General features: G+C 32.0%; 1 protein-coding gene across 1 annotated transcript in view; it reads left to right on the top strand.

The window, feature by feature from the left end:
• Positions 1–19037, top strand: part of LOC137823480 (uncharacterized) — a 31528-nt gene extending 12491 nt beyond the window's left edge. The window contains exons 14-35 of the mRNA XM_068628642.1: positions 1359–1477; positions 2233–2599; positions 2669–2844; positions 2946–3015; positions 3941–4085; positions 4169–4338; positions 4644–4991; positions 6551–6718; positions 6844–7137; positions 7501–7677; positions 8965–9228; positions 9934–10032; positions 10126–10310; positions 11814–12149; positions 13057–13210; positions 13326–13436; positions 13561–13728; positions 15302–15425; positions 15946–16104; positions 16188–16300; positions 16381–16440; positions 18618–19037. Coding sequence (XP_068484743.1) covers positions 1359–1477; positions 2233–2599; positions 2669–2844; positions 2946–3015; positions 3941–4085; positions 4169–4338; positions 4644–4991; positions 6551–6718; positions 6844–7137; positions 7501–7677; positions 8965–9228; positions 9934–10032; positions 10126–10310; positions 11814–12149; positions 13057–13210; positions 13326–13436; positions 13561–13728; positions 15302–15425; positions 15946–16104; positions 16188–16300; positions 16381–16440; positions 18618–18803 — 3993 coding nt within the window. The 3' untranslated portion in view covers positions 18804–19037. The remainder of the gene's footprint in view (positions 1–1358; positions 1478–2232; positions 2600–2668; positions 2845–2945; positions 3016–3940; positions 4086–4168; positions 4339–4643; positions 4992–6550; positions 6719–6843; positions 7138–7500; positions 7678–8964; positions 9229–9933; positions 10033–10125; positions 10311–11813; positions 12150–13056; positions 13211–13325; positions 13437–13560; positions 13729–15301; positions 15426–15945; positions 16105–16187; positions 16301–16380; positions 16441–18617) is intronic.
• The last annotated feature ends 3768 nt before the right edge of the window (positions 19038–22805 follow it).

Raw genomic sequence — 22805 nt, 5'->3', positions numbered from 1 at the left:
ATGACAGACTAGTAGTTCGTCAAAAGTTTATAATATGATCTATGTAGATAAAAAGTGAAACAGAATCCATCCTAATAAAGTAGGTAATTGTGAAATTAGCTCCCGGAATAAATCCCTTGATCTAAGGGATTGTGGGTTGACTTTCCTAATAATGATATTTACAGTTCAAAACACAGACATGCATACACTTTGAGAGAGAGATCATACAATGATACGGTACATGGATGGTTTAGACTGAATTCAGTAAAACAAATCCTGCCATCCATGTAAAGTTGTGTGATCAAGAATTGTTGTTCTTGTTATAAAAATTGAGATGGTTGATCTGCTCCCTGTAAAAGAAGTCAATTGTAAATGATTTTCTCTCGAAATAATGAAATATAATTTTTTAGATGTTAGAGGTCTAATGGCCTCCATTTGGAGTTTTGGGTATGGTCTCTGTCTTACACATTATCCATTTTATAAGTTTTATGGTTTTCTTTTATTCTATTTTTTCTCCAAAGTATCTTACCTTAGCAAAAACTTTTTTGTCTTGTGTATTTTCTCATTTATTGTCCCATATAAAATTCTTTTAATATGACAATATTTGGGAAGAGGTTTCAAAGTGGCACTGACCCATTCATTGCTACCATTTGGACCTGTGAGCATGAACCATTACATTTTAATAAGACCTACACAAATTTGGTACTTGATATTTTTGTTATTGTAAGGAGACAACTGAATGGTGTTTTTTTTTTTTACATTGGTCAACATTAGTTACGATGGAATGGACTTTTTGATACTTTATATGGCATTCTAACCTATGCTGTATTTGGTTGGAGTGAGAGTTCACTCTTTTGAAAGAGGTTGTTTCAATAGCTTCTCTTTGGTGAACTTTGTACGGCTTCTTACAGGGCTCATTTCATGAGGCAATCAGAAGAACATAGAACTTTTAATTTTATTATTATATTTTTTTTAAGGAAAGATTTTATTAAGATAGAGAAGGAAGATACAGAAAGAGGATAAGGAATCTTCAAGAACTAAAGATGATACAACAAAAGGAAACAAGTTAAGTAACAATCACAAAAATACCAATCTCTGTGGAGATCTAACAAAGGGGACACCCCTCAAAGACCAGGAGCAGAACATCATAATGGAGCTAGAAAAAATACTAGATGGCAAATGAACTGAATACAAAATTTCTTTCCTGAGAAGATTCTTTCATTCAACCAAATACACTGCCGCCAGAGAACACTATGTAGCTTTTTGGCATCTTTACTTTAATCAAATCCTCTGAAATTAGTGCTATTATAATATCCTATCTAATTAAAAACTCAGCAGACACATGGTTTGAACCGTAACATGCTGCTTGGTGATGTCAGGAGGAAAGTGAAGTGCGTTTTTGTGCTGTTAGATGGGCAACATCTTTGTTTGATCTTCAACATTGTCCAAGTCGATTTATTTGTATGCTTGGAGCAGCAGATGCTAAATTAGACATCAGGTAATTACAAATTCCTTTAGTGATGATCTGACATGCTATAAAGTATGTATTCTTCTAAAAAGGGGATTTCTACTACAAATATTTCGAGGGAATGTTTAGCTTTGCATTTTTTGTTTTGTTTTCCTTTTACATTGGAGATATCCTCCGAACGGATTTTCTTCTTTCATCAGTAAAATAGGAAAAAACCCTCTAAGCCTGTTATTGTGCATATTTGTTTAAAAAAGGAGGTGCAATTACAAAATGAACACTTAATTACATGTTTATTTTGATATTGTTTGAAGTGATTGTTTGTGCCTCTTGTCAAATGTCATAATTTTTATAAAGCATGTATACAACATTATAATATGCACATGAAAATGTATGTTCCAAGCATGACTTTTATATTCTAGATGTAAAAGATTGCTTTGTCTGGTAGTATTTTTTTTTTCCATAACTCTGTAAAGAGAAAAGGACAAATGCATGTGTTCAATTTTAATAACCATCTATCTTGAACATGTTATGTTCTTAGATTGCACTGCTTTTTTTTAAAATCAGAGACTATGATTCTCGTAATGCTTCTTGCTGTAAACAGTTACTTTTATTCCAAACTGATGATTTTGAAACTTTATTTTTTGTATAATATGAAAAACTTGAGTTGTAATTATAACTTTATTTAGGTTCCATGGTAATTAAGTGTTGATGTTTTTTAGAATTTGAAGTCTTATATTTGGCATCATTGACTTCAAATTAGGTTTTTGTTTTGTGGTTTGAAACAGAGAAATGGCACATGAAGGTCTTTGTCTTAAAAGCGAAAGTCAAATTTCTGGTCTTATGTATCCCAAGTTGGGCATGATGCTGGATTACATTCTTCGACAACAGCCAAAGTTGTTGGAGTCCAGTGAAACTAGAGAACAAAACCTTGTTTTTCCTTCAAATACATATGTGGTCATGATTAAATTTTTGTTGAAGTGCTTCGAGTCAGAGTTGGAGCAGAACAAATACTTAGAAGGATCATCCGAAATTATGTCATCAGTGAAGACATTCTGTTCAATCCTGGAGCATTCTATGTCATTTGAAGGCTCTGTTGAGTTGCATGTCAATGCTTCCAAGGCATTGCTTATAATTGGATCACATATGCCAGAGGTCAGTTATTATTAAAGTATTTTGATTGCTTTCTTCATTGTGTTCCATCTGACATATTTATTGTTATAGGTGTTAGCCTCACATTTTGCCCAAAAGGTTTCGTGGCTTAAGAAACTACTAAGTCATGTGGATTTAGAGACTCGTGAATCCATTGCACGTATACTTGGTATTGTGTCTTCTGCTCTTTCAATCCCTGATGTTATTTCTGAATTGACTTCCTTATTCAGCCAAACACTCAAGTCAAGGTTTGTTTACTGGTGGAACTAAATTATTTTAGCTCACTTTCTCAGAATTGCTGCTTTTTCCCTGTTTGATATATGCTCACGCTGAATTAATTTATTGACAGGTTTGAAACTCAGCATGGCGCTCTTTGTGCAATAGGATATGTAACTGCGAATTATTTATCTAGAACACCTGTAAGTATAATTTTACTTCACATTTTTAATTACTAACAATGTTTGGGGGATGTATTCAATTGAGATTTACAAGACTAAAAAAGAATCATCTTGTATTTAAAATTATACAATTTCAATGGATTATTTTGTTGACTGGATTTATATGGATTTTCTGTGATTTTTTAATTGTATTTATAAATATGGTTCTCATGAAACAATCTCATCCAAATATGTAAGACTTTTCTACTTCATTTCAAACTTTTCTCAATATCAATAGTGATGAGTAGAGTAATCTCTTCTAATTTTTAATGTTTTTTGGTCCAAGTAATTGTTTTCTGCAAATGTTATGGGTTATTGCTATTATTATTATGTATGATTGTTCAATCAATGAAAACAAGGGTTTTCTGTTTTCTGATTTGGCTTTTATATGTGATGTTGTTCTTTTGTTCACTGAATTTTTAAACATTTTCCTTTAACCATGATTGTTTTTCAGCAACATGGTCCACTTGTTTATGGTCAACGAGTTGAAAATATAGCTATTAAGAATTCTATGGAAAGCAACAAACAAGAAGGAAATGGTGACATGCTAGTGTTCATTTTTTCATAAACTGTTGATATAATTGTCAATTTTCCTTAAAAAATCATTACATTCTTACCAAATCTTTTAAATTCTACTGGACTTTTTTTATGTGAAAAAGTCTTGAAATCCCAATTGAATACACCTCTTTAAGATTTTATACTAATGATTTAACACAGTTTCTTAGAATGCTAGTTTTATGAGTATGAGTATGTGCAATTGTGATTTGATCTTGATCAACATGCTCAAAGTTGCCTGTTCTAAAATTTACTATTATCCACTGAAACTGAAATCATAATTGTTGCACATAACGTCATTGCTTTGGTTATAAATATGTTTATACTTATTGTACATGCATAATCTTGGCAGATGCCAGAAATACTTCTCCAGGATACACTTAGATGTCTGGTTAACGTGGTTAATTCAGAAACTTCTGCACTAGCTGCAACTGCAATGCAAGCACTGGGTCATATAGGACTACGTATTTCATTACCCCCACTTCATTCTAATTCAGGTAAATTCAAGTTTAAAAATCTGATGAACTTGTTTTGATTTTATTTGTTGAGCTATCATAAGGGTGTCTGGTTAACTCTGCAGATGGAATTCTAATTATGTTATCTGATAAATTGAACAAGCTTCTCTTGGATCATGATATGAAAGCAATACAGAAGATTGTTATATCTATTGGACATATATGTGTAAAAGAAACATCATCTACTCAGCTTGATATGGCACTAAATTTGATTTTCAGTCTCTGTCGATCTAAGGTATTACATTTTTTCCCCTTGTTTTTTTATATGATGTGCTTATTTTGGGCGACTCGTGTTGGATTGATGTTACTTTGATGCTCCTTTTTTTGTTTTCTTTCTCTAATTTTTGCTCTATTGTTTTTTTCCTTTTATGTTGTGGAAAAGTTAGATTTTGGTTTCTGGGATGCCTTAATCTTGATTGCAAACAGTTTGATGTTATTTTCTTCTTTTTCTTTTTGAGCTAAAAGGAACACTAATAGTATTTTGTCCATTATAAGTTGCAGCCGTTAAAAAGTGTTACATTGGTTTAACTAAATTTTCAGGTTGAGGATATTCTCTTTGCTGCAGGGGAGGCCCTTTCTTTTTTGTGGGGTGGTGTTCCTTTCAATGCTGATATTATTCTTCAGACAAACTATACTTCACTGTCAATGGCTTCAAATTTTTTGATGGGAGATTTGACTTCTGTGGCTAAGCAGAATTCTAATGAACAAAGTGAATATAGTGGAGATTATCATGCTAATGTGAGAGATGCAATTACCAAAAAGCTCTTTGATGTTCTTTTGTATAGTAGCAGGAAAGAAGAGAGATGTGCTGGAACTGTTTGGCTTGTTTCACTTATAAAGTACTGCAGCCATCATCCTACTATTCAGCAAATGCTTCCAGAAATTCAGGTTTTTCATTAACAAAACAAATTTTCTATTTTTTTTCTTCCTATCTCTATAGTAACCTGTGAAACTTCACTTATAATATTGTATTGTTTTCGATGGTTATATGGGGAGAGATATAAATAGAGATTTGTTTTTCTTCAATTTAAAGATATCTCTGATGGTTACAGTTATATAGTTCTCCCCATATTTGGGTTTCCTGTGTATATTTAAAAAGGAAAAGGGAAATTCCAGAAAGCAGTTAGTGTGATATATGGATTGGAAGACAGCCCTTCGTTGTTGTAATTTTATTTTTGTTTTGTTCAAACTTGTTGAATATTGTTATGTCCTATGAGTTCTTTCAGAATTTTTTCTGGACTCCAGTTTATAACCTTTCATACCCAAGGAGGAGTCATGGTCTAACATAATATCATTACTGAAATTCCTTCAGTTTGCCTATTCTTTGGGTGCTAATAGTTTTTAATTTGGAAGTGCTTCCCTGTGTCAGATATTAAATGCATCCCATTTATCACAACTGGAGTAGTTTGATAGTTGATATTGGGTGTTTTTAATTTCAATTGGAAGTGGTTTTTTATTAGGCCAGTTGTTCTTCTTAAGACAAACTTTTGGTTACCTGAAGTGGATCTGTGGCTCTTTCTCTCATTTTGGAGGAAAAGCCTAACTCCTAATATCGAGATCATAGGGGTGTAATGTAAGGAAATGAGTTAATGTGGTTGTTGATGGATGCTGTCATGACTCATGAGAACGGGATCTCCTATGATACAAATGAAGGTTTGCATGTGAATACTGCAGATTAAACTGCTATTCCCCTGAAGTTTTCATTGTTAGTGTGGTGGTTTGAACATGGAAAGGTTTGTTATACAGCTTATATTTTTGGAGCTCACATGCTTGTTTTGGTCAGTGTATTGGGTTTAGAAACAGTTAACCGTCCTCTATCCTGTGGACCTAATAAATCAAAGTTATAACTGGTCAAACTTTATGTTTGTCCAGCCAGGCAACTGACAGAACTATGTGCAGTTTGCAAAATGACTTTAACTAGTTCTTACCTACATTTATTCCTCAATTAGAAGCTTTGTAATAATTAGGTTCTGACCTAGGTTTCCAAAAGTGAAATGCAGGGCATAATTCTATAGGACATGATGTCTGTTTTAATAAAGCTAACAGAGAATATGCTTATATAATTGTATGCTGGGCTGAGGTTCTTCCATGTTAGCATTCTAATAAATTGTTGTAATTGTTACGATGGAGCTTTTCTTGTTGTGAAACCACGACTTATCTTGTAACATGATATTCCTACAATTTGTTTTGGTTAATGGTTTGTTTAGTCTGAGAAAAATGGGTTACCTTTGGTTTAATTTCCAACTTTTAAATCCACGAGTTTTCGTCTTTGTATTTATTACTTTGCAGAAAAAAAGTCTTAAAAGTCAGGCACTAAAAAGATGGTTCATTTTTCAGGGACTAGAAACACCATTAACCCATTTATTTTGTTCTTGGCTGTGTCTATTTTTTTAGCAGAATCCTGTAACTTGTGATGTTGGATTTACAATTATAATGTAAATATGCAGGAGGCTTTTTCTCACCTTCTTGGTGAGCAAAATGAACTCACACAAGAGTTGGCTTCTCAAGGCATGAGTATTGTGTATGACATTGGTGATGAATCAATGAAAAAGAATTTGGTGAATGCACTTGTGATTACATTGACTGGGTCAGGGAAACGGAAAAGAGCTGTCAAAGTAAGTTGGTAGTAATCTAGTATTTTTTAAAAATTGTCTTATGTGGAATAAGGCTTGGTAATTTATTGTTTTTTGCTCCCTTTAATTTTTTGTTTGAATTACATTCCTGAAGTTTTTTTGTGCAGCTTGTTGAAGATACTGAAGTATTTATGGATGGAACTCTCGGTGAAAGTGCTAGTGGAGGAAAACTGAGCACTTATAAGGAGTTGTGTAACTTAGCAAATGAGATGGGACAACCGGACTTGATATATAAGTTCATGGATTTAGCAAATTATCAAGCTTCTCTGAATTCAAAGAGGGGTGCTGCTTTTGGCTTTTCTAAAATAGCAAAACAATCAGGGGATATTCTTAAGCCATATTTACGTTCTTTAATTCCAAGGCTTGTACGCTACCAATATGATCCTGACAAAAATGTGCAGGTAAGTTCCATTTATAATCTGGTAAGCGTGGTATTCAATCTAATCCTTACCAAGAGATTTCCAGTTGAATCCAGAAAAGTTCTTTACCTAGTTTTAATCTATGATAGAACATTATAGGGCTATTATATAATTAATGTCATTGTCAAACTTCAATGTAGTTTTACCCTCTAAAATTTTCGGTTTGGTTCTCTATTGTGTTACTTGTAAAATTTTTCCTTTTTTTGTGCAGCTTTTCCAACCTTTTTCAGTAAAAAAAACTCATTTTTCCTTAGAATGCAATGTTATGCATGATATCCAATGAGTATACGAATTCTTATTTTCAGGCACTTATTCGATTTGGCTTTTGCATTTTTTTCTGTCCAGGATGCAATGGTACATATATGGAAGTCACTTGTGGATGATTCAAAGAAAACCATTGATGAAAATTTAGATATTATAATTGGAGATTTACTGGAACAATGTGGATCCAGGCTTTGGCGGTCGCGCGAGGCATCATGTCTTGCCCTTACAGACATTATTCAAGGACGAAAATTTTATGAGGTCATTAAGATTATTTATATTTTTCTTGAGTTTAAAAGTGTGCTTAGAGTTGTCATTGATCAATTCTAACACTGTTTCTTTTCATTCTGTATATAAAGAGAATCCTTGTTTTCGTTTGTACATTTTATCAATACAAAAGTTGCCTTTTGAGATCCTCTTCTCTCTCACTCTCTCTCTCTCTCTCTCCTCTAATACTTGGCAACAAAAACCTAAGTAACTACTGTTATGGTGAGTCATCATCTGGAAAAAGCAGGGCAAATTTTGCCATTGTGGGTTTTGTGATGTTTGTCAATGGAGAATAGTACTAGTTATTCTGGTCTTCTGTTTTTCCTTCCTACTTTTGTTGTGTTGTTTACTTGGCTTTACTCTGGTGTCAAAATATGGTTAATAAGTTTAAGTATTTTTTATTTGAAGAGATAAGAGAGCTATTTATATTTGGTGTGCTATTCCCTTTCATGAAAACTAGTGGGTGATTTGTAGTGTATTGTGCTGTTGAAAGATGTGAGTGATTTATAACGTGTTGGGCTGTTGAAGTGTGTGAGTATACTTTTAGCATTTGGGTAATTTACTTCCATTTTTTTTAATTTTAAAATATAATTAAAGATAAAATGGAAATATGAAATGTGTACACCAAAGAGGAGAATCCCCTTTATATGTCATCATAGATTAAGAAAATAAAATTAATTATGGTGGTTAGATTTAAAAATAGTGGGTGATCTGTAGTATATTGTGTTGTGCTTTATAAAGTGTGTGTGGGTAGTTTATTGCCATTTTTTCAATTTTAAAATATAATTAAGGATAAAATAGGAATATGAAATGTGTGCATCAAAGCGGAGATTCCTCATTTGATATTGTTATAGATGAATGCCTTTATTGGGTATTTACTAAAATAAGTAATTTTTATTAGTTGAAAAGTGATTCATTGAATTATGAGTTGGGTCATTAAATATAACTTTCACTTAAATAAAATAATTTTTTTGGCATTATTAATGAAAACTAACCAATTTAACTACTTTTTTATTCTTCATGAATTATATATTTGTTTCTTATATATAGGACCTGAGGTAATAATTTTGGATCCATTGGATATCCATCCATTTTGATCCGTTAAAAAATTATTTAAAAAATCTAATTCATCCATGTTTCATTTGATAAATTTATCTAATCCATTAATTTTATCATCGCTATCTACAGTTTGAGCACTGGTTGATTTTGGTATTTCTAAAGCATATCAACAGGTCTTCATTCTTTCCCTTGTGCTTTTCTTTCATCCTTCACCTCCCACAGGTTGGGAAGCATTTAAAGAGATTATGGTCTGGAGCATTTCGTGCAATGGATGACATAAAGGAAACTGTCAGAAATTCTGGAGAAAAGTTATGCCGTGCTGTAACTTCCTTGACAACAAGGCTCTGTGATGTTTCTCTAACTGACAAGTCAGATGCGCACAAAGCAATGGATATTGTTTTACCCTTTTTGCTCGCAGAAGGTATACTAAGTAAAGTTGACAGTGTCCGCAAAGCATCGATTGGAGTCGTTATGAAGCTTACAAAGGTTAGGAATGTCTTGCTTTGCCTTAGCTTTACAACTTACTTCATACAATCACTTTGCTTTTTTGTTTTTTTAACTTTCTTCCACCCGATTGTAAATTTTGTATATTCACATCAGTTGTTTCTTCAAAAAAATTCAAACTTAGTAGGATTGTATATGTTTACTTGCTCTAGTGTGTATAGTGGAATATACCACAAGACTATTTAGACATTATTTTATTCTCATCAGATATGATGTTGGTTGTTCCTTTTTTCTGCTTTGTTCATTATTCCAATGACAATACTAATAATCTTACCGATGTTTTGTTTTTTTGGTACTACTTTCCAGGTTTATTTGTTTCAGGAGTATAACTTATCCTATTTTCTTGTACTTATATTTTCAAATTTCTTTTGCAAAAAACATAACTAAATAGAATACCAACTGTTGTAGAATTCATTTCCCAGTAAGCTTGATTGGTGCCAACCAGCACATATAATATGTTGCTAGTTTCATTCACAATTTTGGATATTTTTATTGTCTATTTTGGTGTTAGATTTTAGTTTATACTTTGTGAAGTTTCTGGTTTTCCTTTGACTTTGTTTATCTGAGTGTTGTGATTGTGTAAGAAGAATAATGATTGATTATTATGGAAGGATAACATAGTGCTATTATTCCATTAAGTTATGCTGCTGTTAAATATAAGCGTCTTATATTATTGTCTTATTTTAGCATGCTGGAACTGCAATTCGTCCACATATGTCTGATTTAGTGTGCTGCATGCTTGAAAGTTTATCAAGCCTAGAAGATCAATCACTCAATTATGTCGAGGTTAGATTGAATGGTATTTTCAATTCTTGCATGAGTTCACTTTTAACTTTTGTTTATTTATATGTTAACTTTTTATGTTTTTTGTTTTATTAGCTTCATGCAGCAAATGTAGGAATACAGTCCGAAAAGCTTGAAAGTTTGAGAATTTCCATAGCCAAAGGCTCTCCTATGTGGGAGACTTTAGATTCATGCATAAAAGTTGTTGATGCAGAATCATTGAACACATTGATCCCACGGCTTGCTCATTTAGTGCGATCTGGAGTGGGCCTCAATACTAGGTTTGTTATTATCTTATTATAACATCTAATGTATTTTCTTTTGCATTGTTTGCCTTGAGTCATTTCGTTATTATATTTCCGTTTGAAAATTTATGGAGCTTATGTTGATTCAAGGAGGGTGGGTTTAGTAGAAAAAGCATGTAGGATTAGTGACAATCAGTAGTTGGCTGATGTCCACTGTGTGTTATGCATTAATATATTGTCACCCTTATGATGCTGATGCTCGAGCTTTCTTGTTTTAGTGATTTTTTATATTCCTTTGCTTTTCCTCTTCCTTCTTGTTGGGAATATTCTGCCCTACAATGAGGCACAGTTGTCTTTCTTTACTACTGAAATTTTGTTTTATTATAAACAAGGAAAAAATAGAACAAATGAATTCGAACTTTATTATTTTTTAGAGGGAGCATTCTTGTTATTATTCTCTAAATTTGATATCGTGCATGGCCATAGGTATCCTTACTCCCTAGCATTGGTATTGTTGAAAGGATTAGTGCTAAAACAGGTAAAAGAGGATGGTGCCACTTTAGTACCATGTTGAGAAGAGAGAAATCAAGAAGGAATATATTGATTTTTTTCTTGTGTACACAGAGTATTATTGTTTATTATGAAGAAAATATACAATAATAAGGAACACAATAAATATTCAATAATGGGAAATATTTAGTAAGATATTTCTCTATGAAATCATATTATATCTTCTTATTTAATGTAATCGAATCATATATCTAATTCTCCCTCTCAAGTTTGAGCATATGTATCATATGAGAAAAGTTGGTTTTAAATGTCATCAATACAAGACCCCCTTAGTGACTTAGTAAACATGTAATTCAGTTGGTTGCTGAAGTTGTCAAAGTAATCAATGTCGGTAGATATTTCCTGGACATGACTTCTCTATGCCAAAGTGACAATCAATCTTCAATGTGAATCACCTTTTCAAATTATATCTTCAACACTCGTCCTCAAGTCGGAACATATATGAGTCAAGTTTGTTAAGAAATGTTAGAGGGCATGGTGATTAACAATACTCTGTCAAAAAAAATCAGCAGTAAACAATACTTGCCAGAAAACATCAAAGGTAAACAACAGTAGCTAGAAAAGTTGTCTGAGGATGGTACTCGCCAGAATAACCTTGGCAGTAAACAGTGCGGAACCTTTGCTGGGATGGCGGAGGTTCAAAGCTTGTAACTTTGGTTCAAATAATGGTTTTAAGGTTCCAAATGGCAAACCAAACACACTAGTACCAGCTTGTACAGCAAACTTCTGTAATACTCTGATATTTGGGAGTGTCAACCAATCATGTATACATGGTTCAAGATGCCTGAGTAATTTTTACTTCTCTCCTTGCAATCACATAATGTTTAGCACAATTGTAGCAGTGCTGATAATTATATGATTCTTATAAATGGAATGAATCTATATTTAAAATTTGGCTCTGATAGATGCACTTTTGTAATATTCATAATTTATTTTTCATTCTTAGTTATGCTTTCTGTGCTTGTGCAGGGTTGGTGTTGCCAATTTTATTACGTTGTTGCTTGAAAGTGTTGGTGTTGACATCAAGCCATATGCAAATATGCTGGTGAGATTGTTGTTTCCAGTTGTTAAGGAGGAAAGAAGTACTGCTGCAAAACGTGCCTTTGCAAGTGCCTGTGCGAAAATCTTAAAGTACACACCAGCCTCACAAGCACAAAAGCTTATTGAAGAAACTGTGGCTTTGCATGCTGTTGACAAGAATTCTCAAATTGCATGTGCATTTCTCTTAAAGAGCTATTCATCTGTCGCAGCAGATGTTGTTGGTGGATATCATGCAGTTATTATTCCAGTTGTTTTCTTTTCAAGGTTATGAACATTCTCTTTTTTTCTCGTGGTTTTTTATTTTGATATTTTATAAAAAAACCAACATTATAACAAATCCAGAATCATAAATTTAAGCAGAAGCTTGTCATTGGCTGCCAGCCACTGTCCTTTAGAATTTTTGTTTGTTGTTCTTGGTGAGCGTTGGGTGTTTCCTTGTAAATTGGTCTTCTAGGAGTCATTATGAATCATGATGCTTATGTATGTAACAACTTCATTTGTCTGTTATATTGTGGAATTTGTAGGATTGGTTTTGTCCTTTTATTTTTACTATAATTTCTCTTGTACTAATTTCAAAGGATGCAATATGCTCTATGCTGTTGCATTCTCATCAATTTCAGAAATTATTGCATGTTCCATTGGAAAAGAGAATCTTGAGAATGTATTTTGAAAATAGCAAACTGTAGGTTACTATAGAAGTTGGAATACTGTGTCGAGGTCGTTTATTATGGTTGTAGTGTCGTTTATGTTAGTAAATTATTATTATGGGAACACCAAGACAAAGTTCATTCAGTTATTGTGAAGGGCCAACTCTCCTAAAGTTACAAGTTTGGTGGAAGGCTGGGAATAATTTTATATATCTGACATAGCTCAAAGCACTGGCAAAGCAGATCTTGTCTCCAATTATAATTTAATTTTGGAGTATGTTCCCATCAGCCTCGTAAGGATTCATACTTGCTAAAAGCTTAAGCTCTTACGTTGTGGTTGATTATGGATTTTATATTTAACTCTCGAAAATCATGTATATATTGTTGTAGGCATTTGATTCTGAATTTTAAAGGTAGTTGAGGCAAATTGTGTTTATTGTATGAACCTCGTATAACAAACTAAGAACTTCATATTGAAAAATAAAAGTATTCTCATTTCACATGGACTAAAAATTGTCATGCAGATTTGAAGATGATAAAAATGTCTCTGGTCTATTTGAGGAACTATGGGAAGAATATACAAGTGGGGAACGAATCACTCTCCACTTATACTTAACAGAAATTGTTTCACTTATTTGTGAGGGCATGTCATCATCGTCATGGGCAAGTAAAAGAAAAGTTAGTCTTGCTTTGTTTTCTTCCTTTTCTATTATTCTCATATAACCTCATTCAGCTTGGTGATTTTATGATTTGTGTATAGATGTTCACTTTTTTATCCTGCTGTCACCTGCAGTCTGCACTGGCTATATGTAGGCTTAGTGAAGTTTTGGGTGAATCTCTTTCTTCTCACCATAAGGATTTGCTTCAGTCTCTCGTGAAGGAAATTCCTGGTCGCCTATGGGAGGTAAAATAATGAAGACTGCCACTTTTTTAAGTTTATATATTTGGCAGAAAAACTTATTATCAAATATCAATCATGGACGATTGCCTCAAGTTTAATGGCTTGTTTTTCTTACTACATATGGCAGGGTAAAGACGTGCTACTGCTAGCAGTAGGTGCTCTATGTACATCCTGCCATAAAGCAATTTTAGCTGAAGGTTCCTCCTCTTCCATTGCCATTCTGAATTTGGTATCATCTGCATGCACCAGAAAGGGGAAAAAGTATCGTGAAGCAGCACTTTCCTCTCTTGAACAGGTTAGTAATTTATTTATAGTGGGTGCTGGTTACTAATTTTGGGAAAGTTTTCTTCCTTGGGGTAAATATTGAATTAAGAACCAACAAAGCAATATAAGCAATATCAAATATTCAAGAAAAATATAAATTATAATAAAAAAATGGATAAAAGTCACAACTCAATGCACAATAAGTTACGAACCAAACGTGTTAGGAACTACTAAATTCTAAAAGCATACAGAATGGTGACACTCCAAATTGTAGTAATGAGTTTGATGGCAGAAATTGAGAAGTCAAGCTTTAGGTAAAGTCTACAGAATCTCAAATCGTCTTGTTATGCTACCATGCTTTTGTATTCCACATTTAAAATATTGAAATTAAACGGCACCCATGAAACCATCAAAACACAAAGCCATCTGCTCTGGATCACTTAGTTTTTCTGTCCCCTGATTATCTCTAATTACTATTGAGAATTAATTAGAAAGATAAAAATTAAAAGAAATAACTGAGAGCAAAATATATTTGGCTGTGCCAGTCTTATTTTAATTTGTAGTCATTGGATGAGAAAATTAGAGTCGCAGCCTGGTTCTAATGGGTTCATGGGCCTTCCTTAGACTGGCTTATTTTCCCCCCAATGATTCATAAAAATCCCAAAGTAATTAAAAAAAATAGCAAAATGCCATTAAAAGCACTACAGATTGAGTGAAGCACCACGTTTCATATAATAACACACTGAAAATAACATCATAAAGTGCGTACTAAAATGTTGATTAATGACCAAAATATGCTCTAGAATTTTATCCTGTTCTCATTCATTTTTATTTTCTGAAAAGTCTTTGGATGAGATGAAGCAGAACTTTGATTTCAAGGGTCCTAGCCCATTTACTTTTTCAGGTCAAATGGAGTGAGTGACCTGTAGGCCTGCCTGGCCTCTTTTGACACTGCTTCTATCTATACAAGGAGTAATGGAACTTCTGAGACATAACATTAATCCCCAAGCACTTGGGGAACCCATCCCCTTAAAAGCTAGCTGTTAAAGGGAGATACCAAGCACTTGATATTCCATCAAGTATCCCATACTATTCAATTTGAGACTTAGCCTTTCACCAGTCATAACCCTTTATAGGTAGTCCTTTTCGAGGTGCTGATAATCAATTGAGACCAACGATAAGCACCTAAGTACTTCACAAACTCACCCCCTAAAAGCTAGATGTTAAGGGGGGAAAACCTAACACTTGAATACTTCATCAAGCGTCTTATACTACTTGATGTGAGGCTTAGACTCCCACAATAACCAAGTTCCTATAAAGTTGAAATCATATATATGAACCTTTTACTCAACAGTTTAAGCATAACATAGTAGGTAATCTGAGGATCTATTATTCACTTCTAGTTTGATTAAATTATAAGTATAGGGCAACAACAGACCAGATAAGAAAATTTCTAGTAAAGCTCTTAGGATATCTATTTTAAGTGTACCTCTTTTTATTAGCTCATAAAATTGACATTACATGTTTCCTTGACTGGTGATAAGAACAATAGTAAATTCAGCAATTTTTCATATTTAGTTGCTTTATTTTTTGTATGCTTCCAGGTTATAAAAGCCTTCGGCGATCCAGAGTTCTTTAATATGGTCTTTCCCTTGTTGTTTGATCTATGCAATTCAGAGCCCCTGAAGTCTGGGCAAGCACCTTTGGTCAGTAATCCTGCTGAATCAGGTTATGACAAATTCTGGATCTTCATTTATATCTTGCAACAGATTTTGTTCCTTATAGGAGACTGTGTATGACCATCAATGAATCATTTAATGCAGTTCTTGAGGTTAAGTTTCTCATGCCAAGTTGGTTTAGTTTGATGCTGATCAAACAAATAGTTAAGAGTGTTGTTTCTTGTAGATATTGAATTGATTTTTTTTCCGAGATTCTTCATTTAGGGGTCATTTGGTCTCATTGTTTTTAACTTTCAAAAGTTTGTGTAGGAAATAGCGAAAATATTTTTATTTCCATTTTTGCTTTCACTCTTTCCTATACAGCCTTCTGAAAATAGGAAACAAAGTGAAAATAGAAAACGTTTTATAACTTCACCCTATTTAGAAACTTGATGAAATGGACGATTCTCCTTGTTACTGTTACTGTTCAATGGTTATTCAAATGACCAGCCACTTAAATCATTTGAGTTTTCGTTGTTACAATTTTCTTAGTGCTACTGACTGCAACCATTTTAACCTTTTTTTTTCAGAGTTGGACAGTGTTGAAGAGATTTCTATTCCATATAACAAAATTGTTGACTGTTTAACCTCTTGTATCCATGTGGCACATATAAATGATATTCTTGAGAAGCAAAAGAGCTTAATGCACATGTATACCTCATTACTGTTGCCTGAACATAAATGGAGTGGTATTCTTTATACTTTTTTTTCATTTTTCAAAGTCCCTTCCATTTTTCTATTAATCTTTATTAAGAAAGTCATCGTTGTGCAGTCAAAACTACAGCCTTTTTATCCATCAAAGAACTTTGCTCAAGACTCCACAGTGCTGTAATAGACTCCCAGGGAAATCACGAACTTGCTGGTGCAACTTCTTTTGTCCAGGAGGTAATTGAGGCTTACTCTCAGTTGGACTTGTAGTAACTTCAATTCTTGAATGATCTAAAATCAACTTTATTCTTTTTCAGATATTTCACTCTCTGTCACCAAAAATATTACATTGCATAAGCACAATAAAAATTGCACAGGTACGTCACTGTCTTATTTGGTTGAACATTGTTCATGAGTTAGATTCTCCTGCCCTATAAACTAAAAATCCCTGGGGGTAATCAGCATTTTTTTGGAAGTAATTTTCAATAGACAACACAATTAATTATAATGACATGAGTTGCAGGTGCAATTTAAATTGGAAATCATGAATATTTTCATTGCATTCCTTTAAACATTTGATGAACATAATTTATGAAATGTTTACTGAAACCAGTTCCAAAATATTGTGTAAAGAAACTGAGAGAGAAAAGAAAGGTAGCATAGAAGAGAAAAGGAAAGAGAATATGCGGATGAACAGTGTCTTATTGCTTATCCAGTGAACGAAGGTTTACTTTAGCCTGTAGACACTATAGAAATAAGCATTAGACGCTAAACAGACAAACTGACAGCCTGTAGACGCTATAGAAATAAGCATTAGATGCTAAACAGACAAACTGATAGCCCTCCTTAAACTAATGGTTGGATTTGAAACTACCATTAGTTTATCCTGAAAAGAGTGAAAACAAGAAGCTGATAAAGGCTTGGTTAGAATGTCTGCGTTTTTTATGGTGCTTGGAACGTGAATAAGACGAAGCTGGCGTTACTGTATTGAATCGCGAACAAAGTGAAGATCCAAATCAAAGTGTTTGGTCTTGGAGTAAATGATTGGATTCGCAGCAAGAAGCACATGGCCAAGATTATCAAAATATAAGGGTGGAATTTGCACCTTTATACTTAACTCATGAAGAAGATTACATGCCCACTTTGGTATTCAGCTTCAATTGTGCTACGAGAGACTACTTTCTATTTGTTGGATGCCCAAGCAATAGGATTTTTTCCAAGAAAAATAGTATAACCTGTGGTAGACTTTCTATCACCAGGATCAGAACCCTAGTCTGCATCTGCAAATGCAGTGATATTGAGTTGAGAGGACTTTCGAAGAAGAAAGCCATGAGTTTGAGTTCCTGCAACGTATTGGAGGATCCTCTTGACAACTTTCTAGTGATGTTGTGTGAAAGCATGAATTGACAAACCTTGTTAACGCTGTATGACAATTCCAGATGTGTGATGAGAATATACTAAAGAGATTCAACAATGGAGCGATATAGGGAAGCATCATCAACCGCAGTCATACCATCATGAGTTAAGTGAGTGGACGGAAGCATTGGTTTTGGTTGAGACTTCGAGTGTAGCATTTCAGATTTGGTTAAAAGATCTGTGATGTATTTATGTCGAGATAAATGCAGAGAACCATCAGGTGTCCACGAAGCTTCAACACCAAGAAAATAGTGGAGCTTGCCGAGATCCTTCAAACGAAAATGTTGCTATAGATATTGAATGAGAGATGTGATAGCTACAGAGGAGCTTCCTGTGATAGTTATATCATTAACATAAATGAGAACAAATAAAGTAATATTATCTTGAAATTTAATGAATAATGATGTATCAGATATAGTGGAAGAAAAACCAAAAGATAAAGGAGTTGTACTTAGCTTCTGGAACCACCACGAACGTGGAGCTTGTTTAAACCATAGATTGCTTTATTAAATTTCAAACCAGATGAGGATTGGCATCTTCAAAGCCAGGTGGTTGAATTGAATCATGAAGACATTTTCTTGAAGATCACCATAAATAAACGATTTTTTTACATCTATTTGATTAATAGACCAATTATATGATAAAGTGAGTTAAATGAACAGTGTATTAACCAGTGAAGGTTTACAGAGTATATATAGCCTGTAGACGCTATAGAAATAGGCCTTAGAGTCTCAGTTGTATTCAAAACATTTTTTTGGGAGGGTTGAGGGGTAAAATTGCTCATGACTCTGTAACATGCGTCAGTTCCCGTGTAGTACAACTTAAAAGGTGGTTGTGCACCAGAGATGTGAATAAAGCCCAGTGATATATTTTATTTTCACCCCAATCTTTAATACTAACTAAACGCAACAGATACGATGTGTTGAGAAATTTACTGCAGCATACTTTACATTTGGTTGCCTTATATATTCGGCAAAAGTAGACTCGGAAATAGAAATGATGCCAAAATTATTTTATTAGGAAATATTTTGAATTTAAAAATCTAACGAACAAAACTGACAGAATACCCGAAATTTAGGGACTAGATTTGTAACTTTTTGTGTGTTTGCTGAATGGAGATTCTTGTGCCCAAAATCAGGTTCATATTTCAGCTTCAGAATGTCTTCTGGAAATCATGAAACTTTCCATGGACGTCCCGTTAGCTGGCGACGTCAATGAAGGATTCAAGGATGAGCTGCTTCATCAGTACGAGATAGAGAAGAACGAAGGTGCAAAGTCAATATTAAGAAAATGTGTCAACATTCTTCAAGACTGGAAACAATAAATTGTACGAGCTATGGCCTTAATCCTTCTTTACAATCTTTTCAGATGATCCTGCTTCCTCTTCATTGTTTGGTGTAGTGAATTAGTACTTTTATACTTCTATTTAGTCTTAAGGATTTACAATTTTTTAAGAAAATTATTTTTATACAAATTATTATGACAATAGGTTTTCAATTAAAAAGAGTTTACTCGATTATGTATTTGGGGAAAATGTTAATAAGAAGGATGTTAGTAACATAGTATTATGATTATAGTTTCTAGATAAATTAAAACATTTTTTTAAGGCAGATAAATTAAAACTCTTAAAGCAACATATAAGATGAGGAGAAGAACATATATTGTTTTGTCTATTGATCTCTAAAACAAATTGAGTGTAATTTGGTAACTTGTGTCTAGCTTTAATATACAAGTTATTAAAATAAATTTGTGATTTTAACTAAAAATAAGATGGTACTTATAATATTATGCACAGTTGTCCCACTATTAATGGTAAGATTTCTTTTTGACAATTTAAAAGAACATTATGGTGATAAAAATAAAACATTGATAAGAAAATCTTAACGCGGTACGTAAACATCCTGAATTATGAGCACTCTTACAATTTTTCTTCCTGCACCCTTATATTTTGAAATACCAAAATCATCCTTAACGGTTTTGGGTACGTTTGGAATAGGGTGTTAAGGTGTTGAAATTTAAAAGATAAAATTATTATCAAATATCTTTTTGACTTTTGGAATGATAAATTCGGAATTCATAAAATGTTTTCTGGTAAACAACCAATTATAACATTTGTGCAATTTAGTCCTCATATTTTTTTAAAAATTAAAATAGTCCTCCAGTGTTTAGAAAAAAAAACCTCATCTTCTTGACAATAGCAAAACGCAATGCTCAATCCTCTTAACCCAATTTTACAAAAAACAGAAGGCAAATGCTTTCTACACCCAATCATTTTTAACCTGCATCCAACATATTTTTTTAATTTTAAAAAATGCCCTTAATTCTAGAAATAAAAATCTGAAATTGAAAATAATATATTCCAAAAAAATAAATCTGAAAGTGATTATTTAGTTTTGGAAATAAAAATCCGAAAACAAAAATTACAATTCTATTTCGGACAAAAAAATTCAGAATTAAAAAATAATACATTCTGGAAAAAAAACCAGAAAATAAATTATTATGTTTCGGAAATGAAAATCCAGAAAAAAAATGAAAACCCATTCTGGATAAAAAAATCCATAATATAAAATTTCGTTCAAAAAAAAATTCAAAACATATTTTGAAAATTTTTTTTAAGACAGTTTCGTCTTTTTCACTGGAATAATGTGCGAAAGCAATTGACAAACCTGAACTCTTCTTTCAAGAGATTGGACCGAAAGTTTCATATCCTCTTTCCTCAATTGGCAACTTAAAATCAAAACAATACTAAATAAACTTTCTAAAAATTATTCTCCAATCGTTCTCTTTCCTTACTGCAATGGAATCAATGAAATCGTTGCAAGGCAAAATGACAAAACCCTTAAAAATATGTCAAAATCTTGAATCTTCCACGACCACAAATCACTTGCAAGGCGACTATTATACCCTGGTTCAACACTAGCACAAGACACAAAAGAGAACCTAATTGGATGAAGGACTTTGTAGTAGGATAAGTCCAAAGACAATTTTATTGGTATGTTCTGTTATGTTTTATTTTATTAATGTTTACTGCCATGCGATGTTTTCTTTCAAGTTTGTAAAGCCACACAACTCACTTATACCTTTTTAAAAGGGACTATCAGTTAAAAAGGGAGAGAAAAATTTGGTAATCCTAGTTTTAGTAACTGTTGCAGCAAAGTCTAACAACAACTCAGAGTATTACAATTACTGCACATGATTTCACCGGTAATGGATTTTTGAGGTGTGGGTTTTTGGACATGTGGAGAGAAGAGCGTTTAGGTTTTTGAGAAGTTGGGTTAAGAGAGTTTTGTTTCAGTTAGAAAAAAGATAAAGTTTTGATATGTCACATCTCACCATTTAACGTAGTTGGAGGCAACTCAACGAATTGCATCACTTCAAATAACTTTAGGAATTTTATTTTTTTTAATGTGGGATTAAATTTAATCAAAGTCTCTTGGGACAAAAAGTTGTTTAAAAAAACACATAAGTTGTGTTTGGTTATGTTGACTTCTGTGTATTTTGTTTTACACTGAAGTCAGTGACGATTTCAGTTTTTTTTTTTAATTTTCATAAAGTTATACTTTTTTATTTTAAAGCAAAAAAAATGTGTAATAAATTTGTGATGACATAGATTATATATATATATATATTGTGTTGTTTTACATATTTAAACGTGGCATAAAAAAATAAAATGTAGGTTCTAAAATAAAAATATTCTAAATTAAAACATAAAATGCATACCGCACAAACATTTTTTTACTGCAAAAACATATATTAAATTTAGTTCATTAAAATAAAGATGATATAATAAAAAGATAAAGATAATGTTATTAAATAAATATTACAAAACAATATTTTATTATCTAAATGGATTCCATATGGAAATCAAGTATGAAATTTGATGTTACATAACTATACCAATAATTCCCATTTTAAACAGGTGAAATTGGACTAACTTGAGGACAATAATGTTTGTGTAGTATGTATTTTATTTTACACAACCTACAATTTTTTTATGACACATTTAAATATGTAAAACAACATAATATTTATAATTTATGCTAACACAATTTTTTTGTTTTAAAACTAAAAAATTAATTTTATGAAAAAAATATAAAAAGTTGAATTGAAGTAGTCACATGTTCTAACTTCTGTGGAAAAAAAACGCAAATAAATCATTATAGTCATGTATGACTTATGTATATATTTTTTATATTAAAGTTGTCGTATCTCTAAAGACTTTATCTTTTTTAAAAAAAACAAACTTAACAACATACTTACCTTAATCAAAATAGTGTTTAATGAACATGATTTTCTCATACAATTTTTTAAAACGAAATTCGTTAATATAATCTTTTCAAACAATTGAAAGTGATACAGTGTAACACGATTTACTTATTTCTTAATATTTTAAAATCTCTCATTCTCATATTCTTCACACAACTTACCTATTTCTTAATATTTTTCAAATCTCTCGATTATCGTAAAATCAGTGCAAACTTACATCATTTTAATAAAATTTAATAAAATTTTCTCTTAACTAAATATTAACATTTCACCAAATACTTTTATATTGGAATTTTTTTTTTGATATAGTTTTTCTTCTTTAGTTTTTTAGCTTTTAGTAGTTTATATTATTTTGTTTACAGTAGTTTATTATATGAGGGACATTTTCAACATTTGGTTCGGATAAGAAATGAAATTGAGAGGAAAATGACGGAAAAAAGTTAACAACAAATATTTGGCTTGGATAAGAAATGAAATTAAGAGAAAAAGGATGGGAATTTTTTTTACTGTTGCTTAGATTGATAAAATAAAAAATACATATTTTTGTTTTTTTATGATTAGTTTTTTTTTTATTTGTTTGATTGTATGGATAAATAAAGGAAATAAAATGAAATTGAGAAGAAGAAAAAAAAGTGGAAAAAAATTAAATAACTTTTAATATTATTTTATGTTGTTTAGATTGATAAAATAAATATTTTTTATCATTAGTATTTTTATTTGTTTGATTGTATGGAGAAGGGAAGGACAAGAAAGCCTAATAATCAAAAGTATAATCTTATGTAAGAAAGTTAAGAGAGAGAAAAAAATTATCTTTTTAAATTGTGTATTTTAATTTAAGATATAAGAATAAATATATTTAAATTTATGAATAATAAATTTAATTATGATAAATTTTAAATATTAAAATAAATAAGTATACATTTTCTTTGTGAAATTCATTCATAGCTAAACATAAATGAAATTATTTTAAGTAATTTTTTTCTTGAAATTAAGACTAAGTAATTTATTAAAATCATTATACCAAAAATTATATAGACACCTTTTTAAACAACTGAAATGA

Source organism: Phaseolus vulgaris, chromosome 8 (genome assembly GCF_000499845.2).
Source record: "Phaseolus vulgaris cultivar G19833 chromosome 8, P. vulgaris v2.0, whole genome shotgun sequence".
Lineage (NCBI taxonomy): Eukaryota > Viridiplantae > Streptophyta > Magnoliopsida > Fabales > Fabaceae > Phaseolus > Phaseolus vulgaris.
This window is presented reverse-complemented; position numbering and strand designations above follow the sequence as displayed.